Source organism: Nomascus leucogenys, chromosome X (genome assembly GCF_006542625.1).
Source record: "Nomascus leucogenys isolate Asia chromosome X, Asia_NLE_v1, whole genome shotgun sequence".
Taxonomy (NCBI): Eukaryota; Metazoa; Chordata; class Mammalia; order Primates; family Hylobatidae; genus Nomascus; species Nomascus leucogenys.
Window position 1 is genome coordinate 22,527,547 of NC_044406.1, and position 26,201 is coordinate 22,553,747.

General features: G+C 43.1%; 1 protein-coding gene across 1 annotated transcript in view; it reads right to left on the minus strand.

The window, feature by feature from the left end:
* The window catches only part of KLHL15 (kelch like family member 15), a 44,983-nt gene extending 19,219 nt beyond the window's left edge, over window positions 1-25,764 (minus strand). The window contains exons 1-2 of the mRNA XM_003261154.3: window positions 25,563-25,764; window positions 6,350-7,061 (exon numbers count right to left, since the gene is read on the minus strand). Of these exons, the coding sequence (XP_003261202.1) occupies window positions 6,350-7,054 (705 nt within the window). The 5' untranslated portion in view covers window positions 7,055-7,061; window positions 25,563-25,764. The remainder of the gene's footprint in view (window positions 1-6,349; window positions 7,062-25,562) is intronic.
* Between the last annotated feature and the right edge of the window lie 437 nt (window positions 25,765-26,201).

A 26,201-nucleotide genomic window follows, 5' to 3' on the forward strand; every position in this document is an offset into this window, starting at 1 on the left:
CATAGAGAAAATATGTGGAAGATTATCAGTGTTTTGTGAAGACCAGCTGTGGGAGCTACTACATTCTAAGTAATGTGTACTTTGGATGCCTAATTTGCCATTTTTGAATTCTGTCAGTTTCAAGGTGAGTCCAGGACCCCTTATCCCCATTTTAAAATGTAGCTTTTAAAGCCACAAATTCAGCTTGGGCAGCATGGCAAAACTCCATGTCTACAAAAAATTAGCCAGGCATGGTCGTGTGCACCTGTAGTCCAAGCTACTTGGGAGGCTGAGGTGGAAGGATCGCTTGAGCCCAGGCAACAGAGTGAGAACCTGTCTCAAAAAAAAACAAAAAAAACTAATTCTGCTCCCTAAATTAGATGTATTTTTTAAAAATGTTAAAAAGCTTTTCTCACCGGGTGCAGTGGCTCACACCTGTAATTCCAGCACTTTGGGAGGTTGAGGTGGACGGATCATCTGAGGTCAGGAGTTCAAGACCAGCCTGGCCAATGTAAAACCCCATCTCTACTAAAAATACAAAAATTAGTTGGGTGTGGCGGTGCACGCCTGTAATCCCAGCTACTAGGGATGCTGAGGCAGGAGAATTCCTTGAACCCAGGAGGCGGAGGTTGCGGTGAGCCGAGATCATACCACTGCACTCCAGCCTGGGTGACAGAGTGAGACTCCATCTCAAAAATATACATAAATAAATAAATAAAAAGCTTTTCTGAGGCATTAATTTTTTACACATGCTTAGATTTTCCAAAATAGTGAAGTCATCTTTATCAGCTATCAAAATTATCTCAAAGCTGTGAATATTCTTTTTTTTTTTTTTTTTTTTGAGATGGAGTCTCACTCTTGTCACCCAGGCTGGAGTGCAGTGGCACGATCTCAGCTCACTGCAAGCTCCGGCTCCCGGGTTCACGCCATTCTCCCGCCTCAGCCTCCCGAGTAGCTGGGACTACAGGCGCCCGCTACCACACCCGGCTACTTTTTTGTATTTTTTAGTAGAGATGGGGTTTCACCATGTTAGCCAGGATGGTCTCGGTCTCCTGACCTTGTGATCCGCCTGCCTCGGTCTCCCAAAGTGCTGGGATTACAGGCGTGAGCCACCACACCCGGCCCAAAGTTGTGAATATTCTTATAATAAATTCTCTGTAAGTTACAGAAATCCAATTTTGGGGAGATATACTGAATTACATTTAACAGACTAGGGAAAAAAGTACATTAAGGGGTCTATCATGAGCCAGTTTATAAAATAAAATATTTGGAATAAGCATGATGGCTTTATTTAAAGCAGAATACTTCTATATAATCTACTTCCTTAATAGCCAATGAAAAATGAACTATAAAATCCTAAATACAAAGCTGAACTAATGTGTTTTTTCTCTTTATCGGATTTAAAATAGATTTCTTTCCCTTTGAGAAATTGAAAGATTTTATGATTATGTAAGATACTGTATTTTACATATTAATACAATTTCTAAGGGGATCATTGGGATGCTGAATCTTACCTTATGCATATTTATAATACTGAAGATACCCTGGGTTCAAAAATATTAAAATGTCACTGTACTAGAGAATCAACATATGGGTATTTTAATGAATAACAATTTTGCTTTAAAAAACTTTTATGTACAAAAGTCAAGTATAGGCCGGGCACGGTGGCTCACGCCTGTAATCCCAGCACTTTGGGGGGCCAAGGTGGGCAGATCACTTGAGGTCAGGAGTTTGAGACCAGCCTGGCCAACATGGCAAAACCCCGTCTCTACTAAAAACACAAAAATTAGCAGGGCGTGATGGCACACACCTGTAATCCCAGCTACTAAGGAGGCTGAGACAGGAGAATCACTTGAACCCGGGAGACGGAGGTTGCAGTGAGCCAAGATCGCCCCACTGCACTACAGCCTAGGAGACAGAGCGAGACACGTCTCAAAAAAAAAAAAAGAAGAAAGAAATATAGGTAGGGCGCGGTGGCTCAAGCCTGTAATCCCAGCACTTTGGGAGGCCAAGGCGGGAGGGAGAATCACAAGGTCAGGAGATCGAGACCATCCTGGCTAAAAAGGTGAAATCCTGTCTCTACTAAAAATACAATTAGCAGGGCGTGGTGGCAGGTGCCTGTAGTCCCAGCTACTCGGGAGGCTTAGGCAGGAGAATGGCGTGAACCCGGCAGGTGGAGCTTGCAGTGAGCTGAGATCACGCCACTGTACTCCAGCCTGGGCGACAGAGCGAGACTCTGTCTCAAAAAAAAAAAATAAATAAAAGTATAATATGCATTTTGCCAAATATACATTTACTTCATAAAATGTTTTCAATAAAACAATCATTGTTTTTAAAAAACCAAAGACCAAAGAAAGCAGTTGAAACGATTTAAATCTTCACATCACTGAAATTCAGAATGACAAATGTCAGGCCTTATCTGTTAACATGTGCAAAGACCATCAGAGCTAGTAAAAATACATGCCGCAGACATTTGCATAAGTAAAAACTGAAACTATAGTCTAGTTTTAAAACTAGGAATCCACTATAGATCAAATGAGTCATAAAAATCCTTAAATAGGCTGGGCGCGGTGGCTCACGCTTGTAATCCCAGCACTTTGGGAGGCCGAGGCGGGCGGATCACGAGGTCAGGAGATCGAGACCACGGTGAAACCCCGTCTCTACTAAAAATACAAAAAAATTAGCCGGGCGTGGTGGCGGGCGCCTGTAGTCCCAGCTACTCCGAGAGGCTGAGGCAGGAGAATGGCGTGAACCCGGGAGGCGGAGCTTGCAGTGAGCCGAGATTGTGCCACTGCACTCCAGCCGGGGCGACAGAGCGAGACTCCGTCTCAAAAAAAAAAAAAAAATCCTTAAATAACTGTGTCAGAAGGACAAGAGCCTTAAAATTTCAATTTCTTTGATTATTTCAGTGAAAACCCAAGATTTGTGCTTTCATATCAAAGTTTTCCCACACTTTATATATATTTTTCAGTGCCATTAAATTTCCTAGGCTATGTTTTCTTTTTTTTGGATGGGGTGGGGTAGGGGATTGGGGGGAACAGGTTCTCACTTTATCGCCCAGGCTGGAATGCAGTGGCACGACCGTGGCTCACTGCAACCTCGACCTCCTGGGCTCAAGCAATCCCTCCCACCTCAAACTCCCCTGTAGCTGGGACTCCAGACATGTGCCACCACACCCAACTAATCTTTAAATTTTTCGTAGAGATAGGTTTGCCTACGTTGCCTAGGCTGTTCCCCAACTCCTGGGCTCTAATAATCCTCCTGCCTAGGATTCCCAAAGTGCTGGGATTATAGGTGTAAGCCACCCTTCCTGGCCCTTCAGCTATGTTTTGCTCATGTAAACACCTTAGAATTTTTACAACTCTGTAACATACACTTGCCCTTAGGCTATGTTTTGTTAATGCAAACAGTTTAGAATTTTCATAGCTCTTTAACAACTTCTGAATGACCCAGGCTGGGCCACAGGTTAACAGCATGCTTCCTGCACTTTAGGGTCTTTTCCCTATTCTATTAGCTGTAACAGGAAGTCCCAGATTGGGAAGCAGCTGCCCTGGCTTTCAGTCTGGACAGTGCCACTTGGTCTGGAATAAGATCCTTAACCTTTCTGTGCCTGTTTCCTTATCTACAAAATGAGGATAACATGTAGATGCATGGCCGGGTGCAGGTGGCTCACGCCTGTAATCCCAGCAGTTTGGGAGGCCGAGGTGGGCGGATCATGAGGTCAGGAGATCGAGACCATCCTGGCTAACACAGTGAAACCCCGTCTCTACTAAAAAAAAAAAATACAAAAAAATTAGCCGGGCATGGTGGCGGGCGCCTGTAGTCCCAGCTACTCAGGAGGCTGAGGCAGGAGAATGGCGTGAACCCTAGAGGCGGAGCTTGCAGTGAGCCGAGATCGCGCCACTGCACTCCAGCCTGGGCAACAGAGTGAGGCTCCGTCTCAAAAAAAAAAAAAAAAAAAAAAACAAAAACCCAAAAAAACATGTAGATGGTACCTATGTGTACAGTAAGAGCACTTAGTGCATGACCTAGCATAAATATGTGTGTGTGTGTGCTCGCGTGCACGCACAGTGTTCAGATAACAGTATTGCTGCCTCTAAGGAACTCAGGAAATTTGGAAGCCTTGGCCTCTTCGATGATAGTACCACAGAATACTTAGTACAAAAATTAAGACAATCTGGCCAGGCACGGTGGCTCACATCTATAATCCAAGCACTCTGGGAGGCTGAGGCAGGGGGATCGCTTGAGGCCCGCTCAAGACCAGCCTGGACAACAGTGAGACCCTGTCTCTACAAAAAAATGTTAAATATTAAAAAAGAAAAAAGTATACTAAAAAAAGAAAAAAAAAGTTAAGACAATCTTATCTTCACCTAAGGAGAAAATCCAGTAGAGGACTACATAGATACTGCAGAAGGATAAACCCAAAGATTTCAGCATAGCTGGAGGACATGACTTGTGTCCCTAGAACGAATGAGGGCTTTTCCTTGGGTTGAGACAGAATGCCCCCTTCCCTACACTATTAGGTCACTGCTCAAATCTGTTACTACCAAAGGAAGGGTTAAGAATCTCCACACACAAAAACTTAGCCAGGCGTGGTGGTGGGTAATTGTAATCCCAGCTACTCGGGAGGCTGAGGCAACAGAATTGCTGGAACCCAGAAGGTGGAGGCTGCAGTGAGCTGAGATCAAAGCACTGCACTCCAGGGCCAGAGTGAGACTCCTCTCAAAACAAAACAAAACAAACAAAAACAAAACAAAACAAAACAAAACAGGATTCCCCAGGGAAAAAGAGCAATAAAAACAACAGGAAAAAAAATCAAAACATCAGAGACAAATGATTTACATAATTGATGTGGGGCTGATTATCACTGAACAAAAAAATAAAAGAAATATATTCTTGGCCGAGTAGGGTGGCTCACACCTGTAATCCCAGCACCTTGGGAGGCCGAGGCGGGTGGATCATGAGGTCAGGAGTTCGAGACCAGCCTGGCCAAGATGGTGAAACCCTGTCTCTACTAAAACACAAAAATTAGCCAGGCACAGTGGTGGACGCCTGTAATGCCAGCTACTCGGGAGGCTGAGGCAAGAGAATCGCTTGAACCCGGGAGGCGGAGGTTGCAGTGAGCCAAGATTGCGTCACTGTACTCTAGCCTGGGCGACAGAGCGAGACTCTGTCTCAAAAAAAAAAAAAAAAAAAAACATATATATATATTCTTTAGTTTCAATTATTTTTGCCACATCAATACATTCTGAGAATAAAAGATAAAAATCCACAAAACTGAATTCTCAGTTTCACAGCATTTTGGAGAAAAAAAAAAATATGCCAGGCTGCTGTTATTCAAAGGCGCAAATGGGTTTATTTTTCAAATGGTGTAGACAACCCTCCTTTGCAGATACTGTATTTTTATAACCAGGTCTAATAACTAAAGCTGAGGAACTATTTAACATGAAAGGTGACTGACCAAGTTTTCAGTGTGCTTTCTAGAAAAAAGAGAAGATGCAAGAAGTAAACAGAGCCCCAGAGGTAACCATGTGATTAGAAACCAATTAAGTTAAGCAATTACTAAAAGTGCTCTATGACCTTTGGGCAAGAAAGGATCACAAGTGAAACTCTGATATAAAAATGAAAATGCTTACATGCAAAAAAAGGCCAAGGCTGTTTCAGAGAAAGACTATTTTTAAGAGAACTATTTGCATGGTAAAATGTGCCCAGGGATGGTTGATCAATGTAGATAGAAGAGTTATAGTCTACTTGTTTAGAAATGCCAAAATGATGTTTTTAGACATATAACATGTTTTCATTGTCAAATTTAGTTAGTATTCACAGTAAAACGGGGAAAACCAGAAGGTAAGAGCAGGGAAGAAAATCACCATTAGGGCCTATTGGTTTTCAAGAGCTATTTTGTATGTCCTTGCTATATTTTAGAGGAATAAGAAACTCTATTAACGTATACCATGCAGAACTCTTCTCAATGCCAATTTCTGCATGTATTACTTAAATTTATTTTTAAAGAGATCTAGCCTGACTCGGTTCCAATTTAATTTGTGAAATGAAAAGCTATAGCAAACATGTAATATTTTGCATAAAGTAATTATGTTTCAACTTTAAAAGTACTTTTAAAATAAAACTATTCTACTACCTACGTGGTTTATCTTTCACCCACAAAATGTATTTTACAAAACCTAAATGCACAACAAATCAGGTTTCTTATACATAAAGTACTCTTATGTTATTCATTCTTGAATAACGTAAGAAATAACAAAATGAAGTTATTCATTCTTGGCTCCTAAGTCTGTGAATCTTATCTATAAAGACATATACTGCCTTAACTAAATGATGAGTACTGTCTATTGCTTTCAAACGCACTAACCTTCTCAAAAACGCTGGTTGGGGTCATCAAGCAAAACCGGATATTCTGAATGATGGTATCGGTATGTCTCCAGCGTCTTCTATCATGCCGCAGCCAAGACTGCACAGCCTCGTACAGCTCTATCTCTGGGAACCTGCTCAGATGATCATTATCCAAGTAAGACATGAGCTTCTCAAAGCTCAGATAGGACAGAAAGTCAGGCCTAGACATGAGTGGCACAAAGTTGTCTAGCAGAAAGGCGTCCAACTTCTCCCTGACTCCCTCGATGTTTACGCCGAAATCATCTAAGAGTCTCATAATTTCTGCACAATTTTCTAGGCAGATCTTCGCTAAGAGAAAAGAGCAGCAGAACTTCACCACTTCTATAAGTTGAACATACATGGCAGCCTGAAGAATCTCATGAACAGTATTCATACTCAGCTCTATAGTTCCGTAGTACATAAATTGCAGGACATGGCTGAAACCGGTAGCTGTTAGACCTTTTAAATGAATTTTGTCCTGATCTCGTTCCCTCATGTCTGCAGTAAACATAATTCTGAAGTAATCACTCTGGGTGGCCAGGAGTGCTTTATGGGCCTGGAACTGATGATCTTCAATAACCAGAGTGACATCAAGAAGCAATCCCTCCTCATACAGTGCTCTGAACCCAGCAGAGACACTGGTGTCGTGGATGGAGGAACAGAATCCTTCCACGTCCCCTGCCATGAATCACCTGGAAAAAAAGTAATCAAAGACAACAATATTAAACACTTCCATGCATTCAGAAGAAAATATTAACTTAGAGTTTTAACAATTTTTGCTATTATCTCAATTCTACTGCCTAAGTCCAAAATGTACAAGTCCTTTGGGAGAAGACAATCTAAAGGTTTGCAGACTAATGTTTTTGGCTTCCCTACCTAAGGAAAACAATCTATTAAAGATATATCAATAGTTCATGCCTATAACCCCAGCACTTTGGGAGGCCAAGGCAGGAAGATCGCTTGAACCCAGGAGTTGGAGACCAGCCTGGGCAAGATGGCAAATCCCTGTCTCTACAAAATAATAACAATAAAAAAAAAAAAGTAGCTGAGCATGGTGGCACATTGCCAGCAGCCCCAGCTTCTTCAGAGGCTGAGGTGGGAGAATCCCTTGAGCCCACGAGTTTGAGACTACAGTGAGCTATGATAGCACCACTGCACTCCAGCCTGGGCAACAGAGCAAGACCCTATCTCTTTTTTTTTTTTTTTTTTTTTTTTTTCAGACAGAGTCTCGCTCTGTCGCCCAGGCTGGAGTGCAGTGGCACGATCTCGGCTCACTGCAAGCTCCGCCTCCCGGGTTCACGCCATTCTCCTGCCTCAGCCTCTCCGAGTAGCTGGGACTACAGGCACCCGCCACCACGCCCGGCTAATTTTTTGTATTTTTAGTAGAGACGGGGTTTCACCGTGGTCTCGATCTCCTGACCTCGTGATCCGCCCACCTCGGCCTCCCAAAGTGCTGGGATTACAAGCGTGAGCCACCGCGCCCGGCCGACCCTATCTCTTAAAAATAGATATGTCGGCCGGGCACGGTGGCTCACACCTGTAATCCCAGCACTTTGGGAGGCCGAGGTGGGTGGATCACCTGAGGTCAGGAGTTCAAGACCAGCCTGATCAATATGGTGAAACTCCAACTCTACTAAAAATACAAAAAGTAGCCAGTGTGGTGGCATGCACCTATAGTCCCAGCCACTCGGGAGGCTAAGACAGGAGAATCACTTGAACCCAGGAGATGGAGGTTGCAGTGAGCCAAGATCACGCCACTACACGCCAGCCTGGGAGACAGTGAGACTCCATCTCAAAAAATAGATATATATATATTTATATTAATATATATTTATATATATATTTATATTAATATATATTTATGTATATATTTATATATATGTCAAACAATGGTAAATTGTTCTTACAAATAATATATGCCTATTCCATTGATTTCATATTGTTCATCAAATATACTTTAAACAGGTTCCAAAATTAGCAACATAAAAAGGATTTCACAGCCAAATACTAAATTATGAGAAAAGGGACAAAAATGAAACTAAAAAGTATACCTGAAAACTCCTAGAAATTTACCTAAAGGAAATATTCAAATAAATAGCCAAGTTGTACATACAATGTTTTTCTATCTAGGCTTATTATTTAAAAATCAGAAACTATCCAAAAGTCCAATAACAAATTATTAAAACACGATACAGTCCTACAATAAATTACTTTAACAATTTAAAATGATGTCAACAGTTAAACTATTTTTACAAAGAATATTTATCAGATATTGTATGAAAAAAGTGACTGCAGTATACTGAGTACATCTTCAAAAACTGAATACACATATATTTGTTAGATGAGAAAAAGTCTGGAGAAATATATACCAAAATAATGTCCCTGGGTAGTAGGTTTTCAGGGGCTTTCTTTTCATTTACCCCATTACCCTTACTTTGAAAAACAATAATGATTTAATGCTTATATATTTAAAAATATAAATATATAATTTTAAGGGAAATTAAACAAATCTTTCCATATCAGAGAAATGAAGGTAAAATAGCAGAGAACTATAATTAGATCTCTTAAATACAGCAGAATAAACTAATTCAGTCTATTTTTTTGTTTTCAGAGTCTTGCTCTGTCATCCAGGCTGGAGTGCAGTGGCACAATCTCGGCTCACCGCAACCTCCGCCTCCCGGGTTCAAGCGATTCCCGTGCCTCAGCCTCCCGAGTAGCTGGGACTACAGGCACCTGCCACATGCCCAGCTAATTTTTCTATTTTTAGCGAAGACGGGTTTCACCATGTTGGCTAGGCTGGTCTCAAACTCCTGACCTCAGGTGATCCGTCTGACTCGGCCTCCCAAACTGGTGGGGTTACAGGCATGAGCCACTGCACCTGGCCACTAATTCAGTCTACTGGGTTATTTATGAAGCAAATTAATTTTCTCCTTTTCACATACCCCCACCCCAGGCCATCTATCTTCTTAATTCTCATCCTTACACAGCTCCCAGCTTCCTCCCCAATGACCCATCCTCCATCCCTGAATTCTCTCCCAAACCTTTCCACTGCACCCTGTGGAACCTTACTTCAACATAAACAAACTCCTACATGCTCAGGTTGGTCACAGGAAGTTCCCTCCTCAACCTGATTTAAATGAGACAGTTTTCCTAAAAGTCACAGCTTCCAGGCCTCCTGCCTCCAACCTCTATCTCTACTCCCATGCATGTTAGAAAAAAAAAAAAAAACTTTTAGAGCTTACAGCCCTACTTTCCAAGCCTTCTTTCTCTTAGCTTTCTATTGTTCTTTTTCTAAAACTTGGCCTTTTGCTCAGATAAAAATCCATCTTCTGTCACCCCTTGTCACTTCCATACATATCTTCTGATCAATCACTCTCAAACATTTGATGAAAACTTCAACACCTGGGCCAGGCATGGTGGCTCACACCTGTAATCCCAGCACTTTGGGAGGCTGAGGCAGGCGGATCACTTGAGGTCAGGAGTTCAAGACCAGCCTGGGCAACATGGTAAAACCCTGTCTCTACTAAAAATACAAAAATTAAGGGCCGGGCGTGGTGGCTCATGCCTGTAATCCCAACACTTTGGGAGGCCGAGATGGGTGGATCACCTGAGGTCAGGAGTTTGAGACCAGCCTGGCCAACATGGTGAAACCCCATCTCTACTAAAAATACAAAAATTAACCGGGCGTGGTGGCGGGCACCTGTAATCCCATCTACTCGGAAGGCTGAGGCAGGAGAATTGCTTGAACCCGGGAGGCAGAGGTTGCAGTGAGCTGAGATTGCACCACTGCACTCCAGCCTGGGCGACAAGAGTGAAACTCCATCTCAAAATAAATAAAACAAAATACAAAACAAATACAAAAATTAGCCGCACATGGTAGCAGGCGCCTGCAGTCCTAGCTACTGCGGAGGCTGAGACAAGAGAAATCTCCTGAACCCAGGAGGTGGAGGTCACAATGAGCCAAGACTGCACCACTGCACTCCAGCCTGGGCAACAGAGCAAGATTCCATTTAAAAAAAAAAAAAAAAAAAAGCCGGGCTCAGTGGCTCACACCTGTAATCCCAACACTTTGGGAGGCTGAGAAGGGTGGATCACCTGAGGTCAGGAGTTCAAGACCAGCCTGGACAACATGGGGAAACATCGTCTCTACTAAAAATACAAAAATTAGCCGGGTGTGGTGGCTGGCACATGTAATCCAGCTACTTAGGAGGCTGAGGCAGGAGAATCGCTGGAACCCAGGAGACGGAGGCTGCAGTGAGCCAAGATCGCACCACTGCACTCCAGCCTGGGCGACAGAGCAAGACTCCATGTCAAAAAAAAAAAAAAAAAAAAAGACTTCAACACCTGACTAAGTCATCTTTCACACCTCTTCAATGTTCACATAAGATCAGTCATCCAAAAACTGTAAGTCAAAACTTCCTGACCATCTCAACTCCTACAACCTCCCCACTTATTCCATTGCAAACCCTACTCCCACCCCACTTGGACCTGTTCCTGATCCAGAACTGGTCTACATCTGAAATCTTAACTGTCAACTTCCTACTTAACCTTCCTACTCTCCTTTCATTTGGTCTATCATCGCCTAACTTTACTTCTGTCCTCCAGCTTAGACCTTCCCATATCAGAGCAACTACTTTCTTACTAGGGCCTTCATTTCCCTTAACTCTCTGTCTATCCTCCATGCCTGCCCTGCTAAACAAAAACTATGCCAACTGGTCCTTTAATCTTGGGCCAATCTTCAGTGCCTCTGGGCAGTTTCATCCACTGAACAGTTGTGAGGCATTCCCTGCTGGTATAACACTGATGCCCTATGAAAGATGTTCCCAAACTAAGGACAACAGATATGGACAAATCTCTGGGATACTACAGCCATTTTTTAACCACTTTCTAGAATACCTCATGACTTGGAATCATATGTTGCAGCTATTTTCTAGAACATGATCTACAAACCACACTAGCCTAAAAGACTACTAAGGATGTGGCAGGCAACATCTACGGCTCTGAATTTCCACCACTGCCACTGCTGGGACCCAATCTCCCAAGTTCTGTCCTTCCCCTGGTTAGGTGTTTAGATGCCCTCCAGAGAAGCAGCGGGCACTGCAGTCAACTGCTGTCACTTGCTCTACCTCCTTCTTTAGGGAGGCTGTCACTGCCAGTGTCACCACTCTGTCAATGCCTTCCCATTTCATTTACTAAAAGGAAGAGCCCTTCTGTGCGCCAGGTACTGTGGTAGGTATGGAGGTAAGTGCCATTTGGGAATCCCTCTGTACTCTGGGTTTGGCTGAGCCCTCAGTTGCCAAGAAGGAAAAGGTGGCATCTATGTACACACTAAAAAGACACCACTTCTCCACTCTCATGAATAAACTATCACTAGATTTATTACTTTGTTTCATCAATATGTTGTCCATGATACCCTTTATTCAACTTCCTGACAGATTAACCCATTTATTCAAGTTATCCCAGCCCAAAGTCATCTCAAAAAAAAAAAAAAAAAAAAAGAAAGAAAAAAAAGAAAAACCCTTGTTAATAAATAAGAAAAGGCAGGCATGGTGGCTCATGCCTATAATCCCAGCACTTCAGGAGGCTGAGGTAGGAGGATTGCTTGAGGCCAGAAGTTCGGGACCAGCCTCGGCAACATAGTGAGACACTCTCTTAAAAAAAAAAAAAAAAAGGGCCAGGCGCTGTGGCTCACGCCTGTAATCCCAGCACTTTGGGAGGCCAAGGTAGGCGGATCACGAAGTCAGGAGTTCCAGGCCAGTGTGGCCAACATGGTGAAACCCCATCTCTACTAAAAATACAACAATTAGCCAAGTGTGGTGGCACATGCCTGTAACCCCAAGTACTTGGGAGGCTGAAGCACGAGAATTGCTTGAACCTGTGAGGTGGAGGTTGCAGTGAGCCAAGATCATGCCACTGCACTCCAGCCTGGGCAACAGAGCAAGACTCTGTCTCAAAAAAAAAAAAAAAATCAGCTGGGCATGGTGGCCCACATCTGTAGTCCTGGCTATTCAGGAGGCTGAGATGAGAGAATCACCTGAGCCCAGGAAGTTGAGGCTGCAGTGAGCCATGATTGTGCCACTGCATTCCAGCCTGGATGACACAGTGAGACCCTGTCTCAAAAAAAGAAAAAAAGAAAAAAAAAAACACAGTCTAAAAGGATAGAATGCCAAAAACATTAAAAATGGTAGAGTAGGCCAGGTGCGGTGGCTCATGCCTGTAATCCCAGCATTTTGGGAGACCAAGGTAGGCGGATTGCTTGAGGTCAGAGTTCAAGACCAGCCTGGCCAACATGGCGAAACCCTGTCTCTACTAAAAATATAAAAATTAGCTGGGTGTGGTGGCGGGTACCTGTAATCCCAGCTACTCAGGTGGGAGGAGGCTGAGGCAGGGGAATTGCTTGAACCTGGGAGGTGGAGGTTGCAGTGAGCTGAGATCGTGCCACTGCACTCCAGCCTGAATGACAGAGGAAGATCCTGTCTCAAAAAAATTAAAAATAAAAAATGGTAAGAGTATCAGGTAGTTTTACTTTTATCCCTTCCTATTTGCTAATCTGTGTTTTCTAATCTATTTCCAATGAAAGTGTATTATTGCTTTTAAAAAAGTTCATAAAAATATCTTTAAAAGGCCCTAATTGGTCCAATTCAGAGGTTACATCCTAGTCCCCATTTCCCTGGATCCTTCTGTAGCATAAATTATGCTCAGCTCATCACACTCTCAGCTCTATGACACTGTGCTCCTGATTCTCTTCCTAGTCCTGGGCTGCTCATTTCTCAATCTCCTTCATGGGCTCACTTTTCTTGAGCTACCCTTTAAACTTCGGTATTCCCTAGGATTCTGTTCTTGCCTCTTTTCTCACCTAAACAGTGTGTGTGTCTCCCTAAATGAGCTCACCTAATCCATGGTTTCTACTTATACGTACTTTCACCAATACCTGGATAATCTCTGTCCAGATCTCCATCCTTACTCCAGTCCATATATATGTGGAATCAACTGCCTAGTAGACACTTCTGGGTGCTCCATTTTGGAATGATCCCATTTTGACATCTCAAAATCAACATGTCTAAACAATCAGTTCTATTCTGCCTCCACATCAGATTTTTCAGTATTCCCTATCTTCTCAAGAGGCATTTGAGGTGCCTCTTTCTTCCCTTCTGTCCCCTAACCTACCTTTAAGTCCTATTGATTCTACCACATTAAAGGTTCACTTATCTCAGACAGCAAAGTATGTAAAAGATGAAATTAATAACAAATTTTTATTAGTACTCCATTAATCGAAAGCTATATCATTTCATTTGGAAAGGCAGAACACGAGAGGGCTATCTATAATTTGGAAAAAAAATATATTCTGGAAACTGTAATCAATGCTTGGCAAAACAACTTTACTAATACATTTAAGATAAAAGTAAGCTACAAGTTTGGTCTTGTTTATCTGAATTATTGATTTAGTTTTTAGAGACAGGGTCTTGCTATGTTCCCCAGGCTGGAGTGCAGTAGCTATTCACAGGCATGATCATAGTACACAACAGTCTTGAACTGCTAGGCTCAAGCAATCCTCCTACCTCAATCTCCTGAGTAGGCACACCACTGCACCCAGCTTAAAAAAAATTTTTTTTTGAGACAGAGTCTCACTCTGTTGCCTAGGCTGGAGTGCAGTGGTACGATCTCCGCTCACTGCAACCTCCACCTTCTGGGTTCCAGTGATTCTCCTACCTCAGCCTGCCAAGTAGCTGGGATTAGAGATACGCGCCACCAGACTCGGCTCATTTTTTTTTTTTTTTTTAGTAGAGAAGGAGTTTCGTCATGTTGGCCAGCTGGTCTCGAACTCCTGACCTCGAGAGATCTGCCTACCTCGGCCTCCCAAAGTGCTGGGATTACAGGCGTAAGCCACCACACCCAGGCTTGAATTATTTTTAAAGGTAAAATTAATGAGCTAAGAATTTTCCTACATACACAAATGCATACTGGGAACAAAAGGAATCTCATACAGTGTAGTGTTTGAATAACCATTCTAAGAAGCCTATCAACATCACACTAATTATCAGTTTTCAAAATATTTAGAATAGGGCTGGGTGTGGGGCTCACGCCTGTAATCCCACACTTTGGGAAGCCAAGGTGGGAGGATTGCTTAAGCCCAGGAGTTTGAGACAAGCCTAAGCAACATAGCGAGCCCCCGTCTCTAAAAAAAAGGAATAATAATAGAAAAAAACAATTAGAATTAAAAACAACAAATTAAACTGGATGAAAAATTTGATATTACATTTTTTTTCAGGATCATTATGGTCACCAACGATCACTCTGCCTTGTCAAGCTGTATTGGTCTGCAGGGAGCGGTGGCTTGTGCCTGTAATCCAAGCAACTCAGGAGGCTGAGGCAGAAGGATCACTTGAAAGACCAGCCTGAGAAACACAGACCCCATCTCTAACAAAATTAAAAAAAAAAAAAAAAATCAGCTGGGCATGGTGGCATGCACCTACAGTCTCAGCTACTCATGAGGCTGAGGCAGGAATTTCAGGCTACAGTGAGCCATGATCATGCCACTGCTCTCCAGCCTTGGCAGTAGAACAAGACCCCAACTCTGAAAGAAAAGATTTATTGGTCACATTTAATGAAGATTTAATAACAGAGGGCTGGAAATTAGTGTTCAGATACTTGAGAGTAAACTGCTTTGTGTTTCATTAATGTAATTTTGACGATGCCTAAAAATACCATATTTCACTTCATGTCAAAGTCACCCTCTCTATTCAACAGTTAATCACTACCTGAAAAGGTCTAAAACAGCTAATATTCACATTTCTGAAAAATACTCCATCTAAAGGAAATTTATAAAAGGAGAAACTATGCTTTCTCAAAAAAACAAAAAAAAACAACCAACAATCAAGGCTCCAGATACTTACCATGATGGAAACATTATAAGGCAGAGAAGCAGCGGGGGAAAAAAGAGAAGGAGGAGGAGGAGGATTGGTAAACTGTGAGTCAGAAGACCCCAAAGACATATGTAAAGACAGCTCCTGCCTGAGTACACAGCACTCTCCTCTGGGCACCCAGCCTGCTGAGAGATTCCTAGCAGGCAGCCTCCCACTCTGTGATCCTGGCCACAGTCACTCATGGTCATAGAGGAGTGGGAAATATGAATCAAGATGAACAGAAACTTAGCAAAGGCGAGGGAAAGAGAAACAAAGATAAAAAGAGAGAGACGTGTATTGACTGTGTATGACGGGAACTGGAACATGTCAAAGAGCAACTGTGGGCACCCACTTCTGTCTGCCATGTGGGCTGAAGATCAGAGAAAGGCAGTCAACTGAGAAAGAATAAAGTCAAAAAGAGGACAGGCAGTGCTCCTGAACGCCTCGTTCTCCCAGTTGCTAAGCCCAGTTCTATGTCTGCCCTTGGGTTCTGAGAGAACCTTACATTCTTAGAATAAATTCTTCCTCTTTAATACCTTAGGTTGATTTTTCCTACTTATAACCAAGGGTGCTAATAGTTTTAGAACAGAAATATCTGTAAGTTACTCAAATTTTCTTGGCCTTCTCTCTGCATCTGTAAAAACAAGAGCACTAGACACGATCTCTAAAATATTTTTAGTCCTAAAATTCTCATTCTTTTTATGATTTTGTAAATATGCAACACACTAAATACACATGCCAGTTAAATAAACTATAGCTACTTTTAAAGTCTCAGCAACACATTTGTGAAGTTTGATCTAAAAGTCTGATCTAAACACTTTTAAAACTCACCTGCGATAGCCGAGACATATGCCATAACTTATTTTCTACCTAAAAAGCTTAGTGCATTTATCAATAAGACTAACAACTTTAGAGCAGCAGCAGTCCTTTACACTTTTATGGTAAGCGTGTATTAAGTAGAAAACAGTGAAACACTCAGTGATTAAGTGACCAACATGATAGTCTTCTAGATGGTAGTAGTAAGTAAGGGTATAGGTCTGGAGTCAGATGCCTAGGTTTGAAGCATGGTTCTACCTCTTATTAGCTCTGTGACACTGGGGCAAGCTACTCAGCCTCCCTGTGCTCTAAAATGTAAAATCTGGACCGGACGCGGCGGCTCACACCCATAATCCCAACAGTCTGGGAGGCCGAGGTGGGAAGATCACCTGAGGTCAGGAGTTCCAGACCAGCCTGGCCAATGTGGTAAAACCCCGTCTCTACTACAAATACAAAAATTAGCCGGGCATGGTAGCTGGCACCTGTAATCCCAGCTACTTGGGAGGCTGAGGCAGGAGAATCGCTTGAACCTGGGAGGCGGAGGTTGCAGTGAGCTGAGATCGGGCCACTGCACTCCAGCCTGGGCAACAAGAGTGAAACTCCGCTTCAAATTAATTAATTAATTTAAAAAGTGTAAAATCTAAAATTTTTAAATTGGGGTACTTCAGGCCAGGCACGGTGGCTCACGCTTGTAATCTCAGCACTTTGGGAGGCCAAGGCGGGCAGATCATGAGGTCAGGAGATCGAGACCATCCTGGGTAACATGGTGAAACCCCGTCTCTACTAAAAATACAAAAAATTAGCTGGGTATGGTGGCAGGAGCCTGTAGTCCCAGCTACTTGGGAAGCTGAGGCAGGAGAATGGCGTGAACCCGGGAGGCAGAGCTTGCAGTGAGCTGAGATGGTGCCACTGCACTCCAGCCTGGGCAACAGTGCGAGACTCCATCTCAAAAAAAAAAAAAAAAATGGGGTACTTGGCCAGGTGCAGTGGCTCATGCTTGTAATCCCAGCATATTGGGAGGCTGAGGCAGGTGGATCACTTGAGTTCAGAGACCAGCTGGCCAACATGGCAAAAACCCATCTCTACTACAAATTTAAAAAAAATTGGCTAGGCGTTGTAGCTCACGCCTGTAATCCCAGCTACACGGGAGGTTGAGGTGGGAGAATCGCTTGAACCCAGGAGGCGGAGGTTGCAGTGAGTAGAGATGGCACCACTGCACTCCAGCCTGGGCAAGGGTGAGACCATGTCTCAAAAAAAAAAAAAAAATTGGGGTACTAATATTAATAGAACCTACCTTACAGGTTGCTGCGATAATTAAATAAGTTAATGGATGTAAAGCACTTAGAACGGTGCATGGACCTTAAGTACACTGTAACACTAAGGCTTATTATCATGCCCCTTCGTGTGGTACTACTATAGCCAAAATAGTAAGCCTGATCTAGGTAACTTTGAAGAAACCCCCCGGCCCACCTTCTGAGTATAGTTTCTCAAGACTCAGGACCCAGGTCAACTCTAACTCCACAGATGAAGACAGTAATAATGTCCACGGGTGAACTGACTTTTTATTCAAGGTCATAGAACTAGTGGTTAGAAATAAAGTTAAGACTAGATTCTAGCCTGGGCAACATATCAAAACCCCGTCTCTACAAAAATTAGCTGGGCATGGTAGTGTGTGCCTCTAGTCTCAGCTACTTGGGAGGCTGACGCAGGAAGACTGCTTGAGCCCAGGAGGCAGAGGGTGCAGTGAGCTGAGATGGCGCCACTGCACTCCAGCCTGGGCAACAGAGTAAGAGCCTGTCTCAAAAAAAAAAAAAAAAAAAAAAAGATTAAATTCTATTTGCAAAAAATACAAAATAGTGTGGTCGGGAAGAGCAAAATCTCTGAAATAAGAGTGCTTACTAGTACTTACTGTGTGACCTAGAGAAATTCTGTTAACTTCCTAATCTTGGTTTCCATCCATACATTACTAATAATCATCATCATCTTATTATCAAGTTAGGGTGGTGAATAAATGAATTAATGTAAGTGAGAACCCTCAATCTCCTCTCTACCGACCCCATGCCTCCCTAGGGTTTATCATAATGCAGATTTGTAGATTTGTAACAGATCAGGGTCAGGCGCACTGGCTCACGTCTGTAATCCCACCACTTTGGGAGGCTGAGATGGGCATATCGCTTGAGCCCGGGAATTCGAGGCCAGCCTGGGCAATGTGGAAAAACCCCATCTCTACTAAAAACACAAAAATTAGTCAGACGTGGTGGTGTGCAACTGTAGTCCCAGCTACTCAGGAGGCTCAGGTCAGAGGATAAACTGAGCCCGGGAGGCCAAGGCTGCAATGAGCTATAGTCCACCACTGAACTTCAGCCTGGGCAACAGAGTGACACCATGTCTCAAAAAAAAAAAAAAAAATTGTGTACATAATTCTTTAACTGGGTACAGCAGCCTCATGCCTGTAATCCCAACATTTTTGGGAGGCAAGGCACGAGGATCACTTGATCCAGTTCAAGACCAGCCTGGGCAACGTGGTCAGACCTCTTCTCTGCAAAAAAAAAAATTTTTTTTAATAGCAGAGCTTGGGTGGCATGCTCCTGTGGCCCCAGCTACTTGGGAGGCTAAGGCAGGAAAATCGCTTGCGCTGACCATGTCGAGGCTGCAGTGAACCACGATGAAGCCATTGCATTCCAGCCTGGGCGACAGAACAAGGCCCTGTCTCTAAAAAGAAATCTAAGTACAGAATTATATCAATTTAAGGAAGAAAACTATTATAAGAACTACTTTGCAATGGCAGAGACAGCCGCGGCAGCAGCAGCGTGCTCAACAAGAAGTGCGTAGCCCCACTCTCCCAAAAGAAAAAAACGAATCACTGTAAAACACAAAAACCTTAAATAAGAACTCTTTAAATCAATGAGTGCTGGAGGAAAAATTTAAGAGGCTTTGAGAAAAAACATTTACTGAAAAAAGTTCAATGTACAAAAATTCTGTATCCTTACTTTTCATATATAGGGTTATCAACACTTTATACATGGCCTTTAGAATTTCAAATAGTAGGGTTTTTTTTTCAAGAGGGGAACCAATTAGACCAAATGACAAGACATACTTATGCTACCAGGAAAGAAATACTGAATAATGTGTCTTGTTTCATAAACTTGGTACTGACTAAAAAGAAAGCCTCACATTTTTGTGCCTAAGAATGATCAGTATAGGGATTCTCAAAGCATGATCTGGGGACAAGTGAATCCAGTTGTCCTAAAAGATCCCAGTACCCACTAAAGGGGCTTCCCAATGTCAAATTATCAAAATAATTTTTTTAAAGTTATTGGTCAGCTGGGCACAGTGGCTCACATCCGTGATCCTAGCACCTTGGGAGGTAGAGGTGGGCTGATCACTTGAGCTCAGGAGTTCAAAATCAGCCTGTTCAATATGGTGAAACCCTATCTCTACTAAAAAATACAAAACTTAGCCAGGGGTAGTGGCATGTGCATCTGATTCCAGCTACTCAGGAGGGTGAGGCACGAGAATTGCTTGAACCCAGGAGGCAGAGGTTGCAGTGAGCCAAGATTGAGCCACCATACTCCAGCCTGGGCAACAGAGCAAGACTCCTTCTCAAAATAAATACATAAATAAAGAATAGTTAGTTGTCTTTTTCACTTTCATTCTGTTTTCCAGAGGTTTACACATGGTATGTGATATTGCAACAGACTGAATGCAGAAGCTGATGAGAAGCCCATTGGCTTTTATTAAGCCAGATATTAAAGAGATTTGCAAAAATTTAAAACAATGCTACTCTTTTCACCAAGTTCTTAACTGTTTTAGGAAAGTTATTTTTCATAAAAAAATGTTATTTAGGTTACCATGTAATAGAATTAATTTTTATTTGCTTATTTATTTTTTGAGACAGTCTCACTCTGCACCCAGGCTGGAGTGCAGTGGCATGATCTCTGCAACCTCTGCCTCTGGGGTTCAAGCGATTCTCCTGCCTCAGCCTCCTGAGTAGCTGGGATTACAGGAGTCCACCACCACGCCCGGCTCATTTTTGTATTTTTAGTAGAGACGGGGTTTCACCATGATGCCCAGGCTGGTCTCGAACTCCTGGCCTCAAGTGATCCACCCGCCTCGGCCTCTCAAAGTGCTGGGATTACAGACGTGAGCCACCAAGCCCAGCCCCCACTAATTTTTAAGAGTACAAATAAGTACAGAGAAGTCCTGAGACCACAGGCTTGAGAACAACTGAAAGTATAAGTGACAACACACACACACACACACACACACACACACACACACACGTGCACGCACAAACCTCAACCTCTTCCTACCTCTGCCCTGGAAGACTATTACTGCTATTTATATCACAGAATTTTTGAACACTTCAAACTCTCTAGTGACCAGTAAAAAAAGAAGTTTGGTGGGGGTAAAACTGGACGGGAAATTAAAGGCAAAGAAATTAAATGCTTCCTTTTCAGTTATAAGGCTGCCATTCTGATGTGAAGGCAAAATTATAGGCAATTAATTAAAAGACATTCAAAATTAACCTCTGTGCTTATGCCATAAGCAATAACTTATTGCTTTCACATTCCTTCCACAGCTGCTTGAAAATTCATACAAAAGCTTAAGGTATTCAATGCAAAAGCTAGATTCTCAGAGGTTGATATACTTATCCTCAATGAAAAATTTAAATGATTTCATACTATCTTCATCCCCAAACTGTTCTCCTACCAAAATTGATGCCTATGCAGAAAATGCCACAGTTGCATATCGAAAAGAGAATGCAAAGGCTTACTACGGATAAAAACAGAATTAATTTCTGAGTCATAACATTTCTCACTTCTAACCTATAAAGTAAAAAATGTAAATTTGACAATCTCAAAGCAGCCAACTTCTCAACATACCAATATAAAAGAAAAGACAAATTTAAAGACAGACTTTTTAGCTCTATTAGTGGTCACTTTACTCAATACACTACTCAAATTGAAAACTCACTTTAATATGGGAGGAGAGATTGTGTAAGTTAACTTTAATTTGTTTAATACTGGAAATTCTTTCTTGTCATCAAAATATTTTTATAACTCAGGACCAAATTGCAAATGACCATTTAACTAAGCTATTAGGAGGGCCCTGGGTCCTCCAGCCTCCAGACTTGCACCAAATTACTTCACTTTTCAGGTATGTTTAGCATTTCGTCATCCTATAATACAAGAAGCCTTATAAGAAAAAAAAACCCCTGCTTGAATGCTATTTTTCATCAGAAGACTTTAATTTAATGCTTCTCTGCTTATTCCACACTATGACTAGAAGTAGTCCAAGAGTGATGTCATGGAAAACAGCCTCCCTAAGCCTTTAGAGATTGGATCCAGTGAGAATTCTAGGAAAAGCCTCTATTGGGGAATAAAACCCCAAATCTTCTAAGTTCTATTCTAACATGAAATCACAAATACTGTAATGTTAGCCTTTTAGTTCCTCCTAAGAATTATACAACCAAACTAAATATTTTGGAAGGTCTTGCTGTTATGATAGATTTCCTGCAAATCATTAGTCTATGATATATATCATTTACTAAATTCAAAGATCTTATCAAAGACAAAGGGTATTTTTTTCTATCCATTCTTGTATGTTTCAGTGATTGAGCCTGATGAGCTTTAAGGGACTTACGTTAAAAACAGAAAACCTGACAACATATTTTGCCTTTCCTAATTTCTTGTTTCCAAAGTTAAAATTTCAAAAAGGCCTTCCACTTTTGGACCAGCAGCAATACAACATATACCCTTGGCAAAGACGAACTATGAGAGCCTTTCCAATGATTCTTAAAATGGCAATAATAATAATCTTATATTACTATCTCCCTTGGTGCTGCTGTTCCTTGAAAACCAGCTACACTCCCAACTTAAGGCCTCTCTACACCCTGTTCCCTCTGCCTGGATCACACTATCCCCAGATATACATGGTTCCCTTAGGGTCTTTGGCGTCATTTCAGTGAGGCCTTCCTCAAACACCCTCTTTTAAAGTTGCAAAACCCCATCTACCCCATCAACCTGACAATCCCCATGCCCCTCCACTTTATTTTTCTCTGCAGTATATTAAATGGCAATACAGGCTATCCATTTTACTTAGTTTCCTTTCTGCTTCAATTTGTCGGTTTTGCTTCATTGACTGTTGTATCTCCAGCACCTAAAACAGTGCTTGGCAAATAGTAAGTGCTTAATAAATATTTGTTGGAAAGACTGATAAATTTAATTCTCGCAATCTTCCATGTTTTGTATCCATCCCTGACTTAAAGATGAGAACATCAAAGCTCACAGAGGTTAAGTAACTTGCCCAAGGCTATAATTACTAGTAAGTTGTGAAGTTGGGGTCCGCCTGACTTCAGAGCCTCCCCGATTAAACACTGTTCTACAATGCCTCACCCATGGCTCCATCTTTCATTTCTCTTCAATAAAAAAAAAAGCACCACATGAGCTACAGCACTCCAATTCAGAGAAAATAGATGCTAATAAAGTAATCCACCTCCTCTAAGCTAAAGATTCATTCTCCTCACAGTTAACATTATTCACTCTCAAAACATTTGCACTGGGAAAGGCCAGGCTTGACAACAGGCCACCTACATCATTTGCGGGGACTCTTGTTCAAAATCAGGGAAAAATGTTAAAAGGCTGGGCGATGGCCGGGCGCGGTGGCTCATGTCTGTAATCCCAGCACTTTGGGAGGCCGAGGCGGGCGGATCACTTGAGGTCAGGAGTTCGAGACCAGCCTGGCTAACATGGTGAAACCCCGTGTCTAATAAAAATACAAAAATTAGCCAAGCATGGTGACGCGCATCTGTAATCCCAACTACTCGGGAGGCTGAGGCAGGAGAACCGCTTGAACCCAGGAGGTGGAGGTTGCAGTGAGTCGAGATCGCACCACTGCACTCCAGCCTGAGAGACAGAGCAAGACTGTGTCTCAAAAGAAAAAAAAAAAAAAAAAAGGCTGGGCACGGCGGCTGCCGCCTGTAATTCCAGCGCTTTGGGAGGCCAAGGCAGGTGGATAACTTGAGTCCAGGAGTTCGAGACCAGCCTGGCCAACATGGTGAAACCCCATCTCTACTAAAAATACAAAAATTAGCGGGGCGTAGTGGCGTGCGCCTATAATCCCAGCTACTTAGTAGGCTGAGGCCCAAGAATCGCCTGAGGCCGGGAGGTGGAGGTTCCAATGAGCGAGCGGGGATCGCACCACTCCACTCCAGCCTGGGCGACAGAACAAAACTCTTTGTCTTTAAAAAAATAATAAAAAAAAAAAGTTGTTAAAGGTAGTAAAATGTAAAGCTTTTTCAAAACTTTCTTCTGTATCTCTCAACTGTTTCGCGGTTTTTTTTGAGACGGAGTTTTGCTTTCGTCGCCCAGGCTGGAGTGCAGTGGCGCCATCTTGGATCACCGCAACTTCCGCCTCCCTGGTTCAAGCAATTCTCCCGCCTCAGCCTCCCGAGTAGCTGGGAACAGAGTAGCTGGGATTACAGGCGCCCGCCACCACGCCCGGCTAATTTTGTATTTTTAGTAGAGACGGGGTTTCTCCACGTTGGTTAGAATGGTCTCAAACTCCCGACCCTCAGGTGATCCGCCCGCCTCGGCCTCCCAAAGTGCTGGGATTACTGGCCTGAGCCACCGCTCCCGGCTCTCACGGTGTTTTTTAAATTTGATGTTTAATGTCGTTCTGAGTAAAGGAAAATTAAAAATTTAAATTAGCATGAATTTTACCATTCACCCTTATACTGTACAATCCCAGTTTTACATGCAGATTATTAAACCAAGTGTGGGGCCCTTCTGAACATCCATGAAGCCAAGCCTGCCCTGGTCAAGGTTAGGTTTCTGAGATAACCCGACTCGAGGTAGAGAGAAGATCAAACCTTGAAATTCCCAATAAAGCAATGATTTGTCAAAATTTTATCTTCAAGATAAGTGATAAATCCAATCTATAAAACCAGCCACTTTGAAGTAGGCTTTTCCTTTTACTATGTAAATCCTGCCCAACTTCTATTATTCTGCCTTTTTACAAAACACAAAAGCATACTCTGAAAGACAACTGGTATTCGACTAGAGGATTATACATTTAATAAAACGTCTTACTACTCAAAACCATGTTAGCTGAAAATAACAATATACCCAAAAATGCTTCTCTTTCACTTTTTGTGGACCATTTAAGCCAAACCATACTATATTTTTGATATGCCAAGTAAAAATGATCTATACTGATCTGTTACACATATTAATCCTGGCAAAATAAATTCAATTTTCAAACCACAAACATTTACTATCCTATTCTTTCCCCAAATTAATCAGCAATGAAGAGTGCAAGTTAACATCCTCTACCACTGATAAACTGTGACTCTAAGCACCTACTACGTGTTGTGATGATTAAAAATGAGAATCAAATTATATAATTACATTAAGTGCCAAAAAGTTGAAATGTTCTATACATTTCTAGATCTATTAAGGATTACTGAAACATGAATGCATTGATAAGCTCTTCAAAACCAATTTTCAAATTAGTAGAAGTATTCAAGCATCCTGCTCCCTAGATATGAAAAACAGGAATTAAAATTAGGGCATATATGTCTGCAAGGCATTTTCTAAATTACCACTTAATCAGATTAACAAAGGCAAACAAATTCGGAAAATAGAAAAGACTAACAAATGTAAGGTGTTAAATATTTGGAGTAAGAAAAGGGGCCTAAAGCGGCCTAGAACGATGAAAAAGCAAAGCCCCTACGGTAACGTTACATTTGAATTAAAGAATACCGTTATTTAAATAAGCAGTTAGCACTTCGTAGGAGGAAGGCCAAGCAACGTGACTATTATAGATCTATGGATTCACAGCACTGCTTTACTATTATTCTGTACTTATTTGCTTATATTTATAATATAGAAATAAAGAGGCAGCAACAGTTAGCCACTACATTAACCACTCTACCAAAGGTTACTTAAAAAACGGCCTTGTATTCTTATAACACTCTACAGTTAAGGTTTATTTTCACATATATGACCTCATATAGTCCTCTCAACCCTGCGATGTTGGTAGTACCGACTATATTTCATAGATAAGAAACCGAGGCTCGGTACGCGATTTTTTCTCGGAGTCACCCAAGTCGAACCCAGACCTTCCGATTCCTAGTTTTATGCCTCGCATTTTGCATAGTTCTATTTCAGGCATAAATTGAATTGTTAAAGGGAAGGAACGGGTTAGGCAAAAAATAATCATGGTACCTGCAGCTGTGTGCTGCAAAAAATGGCTGAATTATGCTTCTTCCTTTTTCTTCCTCGCTCTGTCTGGAAAAAAAAAAAATTACATTTCAAACAATTTAAGTAAACTCGAAGACAAATGAGGTCCCGGCGTCTACCAAATGTTTGACTCGGGTCCGTGCGGAGAGGGCCGGCGAATTCGTGCCTAGCTCGGGGCCGCGGGCGAAGCCCGGGCTCCGCAGGCCGGCGGCCAGGGGCGGCTACGTACCTCGGGGGGTCCTGTCCAGCCTTTAGTGGACGGCAGTCTGCATCAGGAAGAACCGGGCCAGCGGGCCGATGGGTGGGCGGTCGGGCGCCGGGACGGCACTCGGCAGGCTCCTCGGACGTCTACGAGCGGCCGCTCCCGGCACGAGCCGGGTCGCTCCGGCGGGGCACGAGCGTGCTCGCCTGCAGCCCCCTCTGGATAAGTCCTGGGAAAGAAGACAGCGCTGAGTCGCGAAACCAGACAGTCGGGCTCCGCACGAGGCGGCGCGGCGTCGGGGCCCGGACCGACCTTGCCAACGCCGGGGGCCTCGCAGCACCCGGCGGGGCTCGGCGGGAGGGCCGACTGGGGCCGCGGGAGGGGGAAAGGGCTGAGGGGGCAGCAGGCAGAGACAGAAGCACCAGCTGAGGCAGCGTCGAGGACGGCGTCTCTGGGCTTCTGCCCCGAAGCGCGCCGAGCCTCGGGATCACCCACGCCGGGGGTGGAGGAAGGCGGGAAAGGGGCGGGGAAGGGGCGGGGCGTGCGGGGCCACGAGCCGGGGGCCGCTCCGGGCCGCGCGCCCCCTGCGGGCCGCGGGAGCCGCCCGGGGCCCGCCCAGGGAGGCGGGGCTGGCCGGCAGGGGGCCCCGTGCGCCGTCGTCTTGAC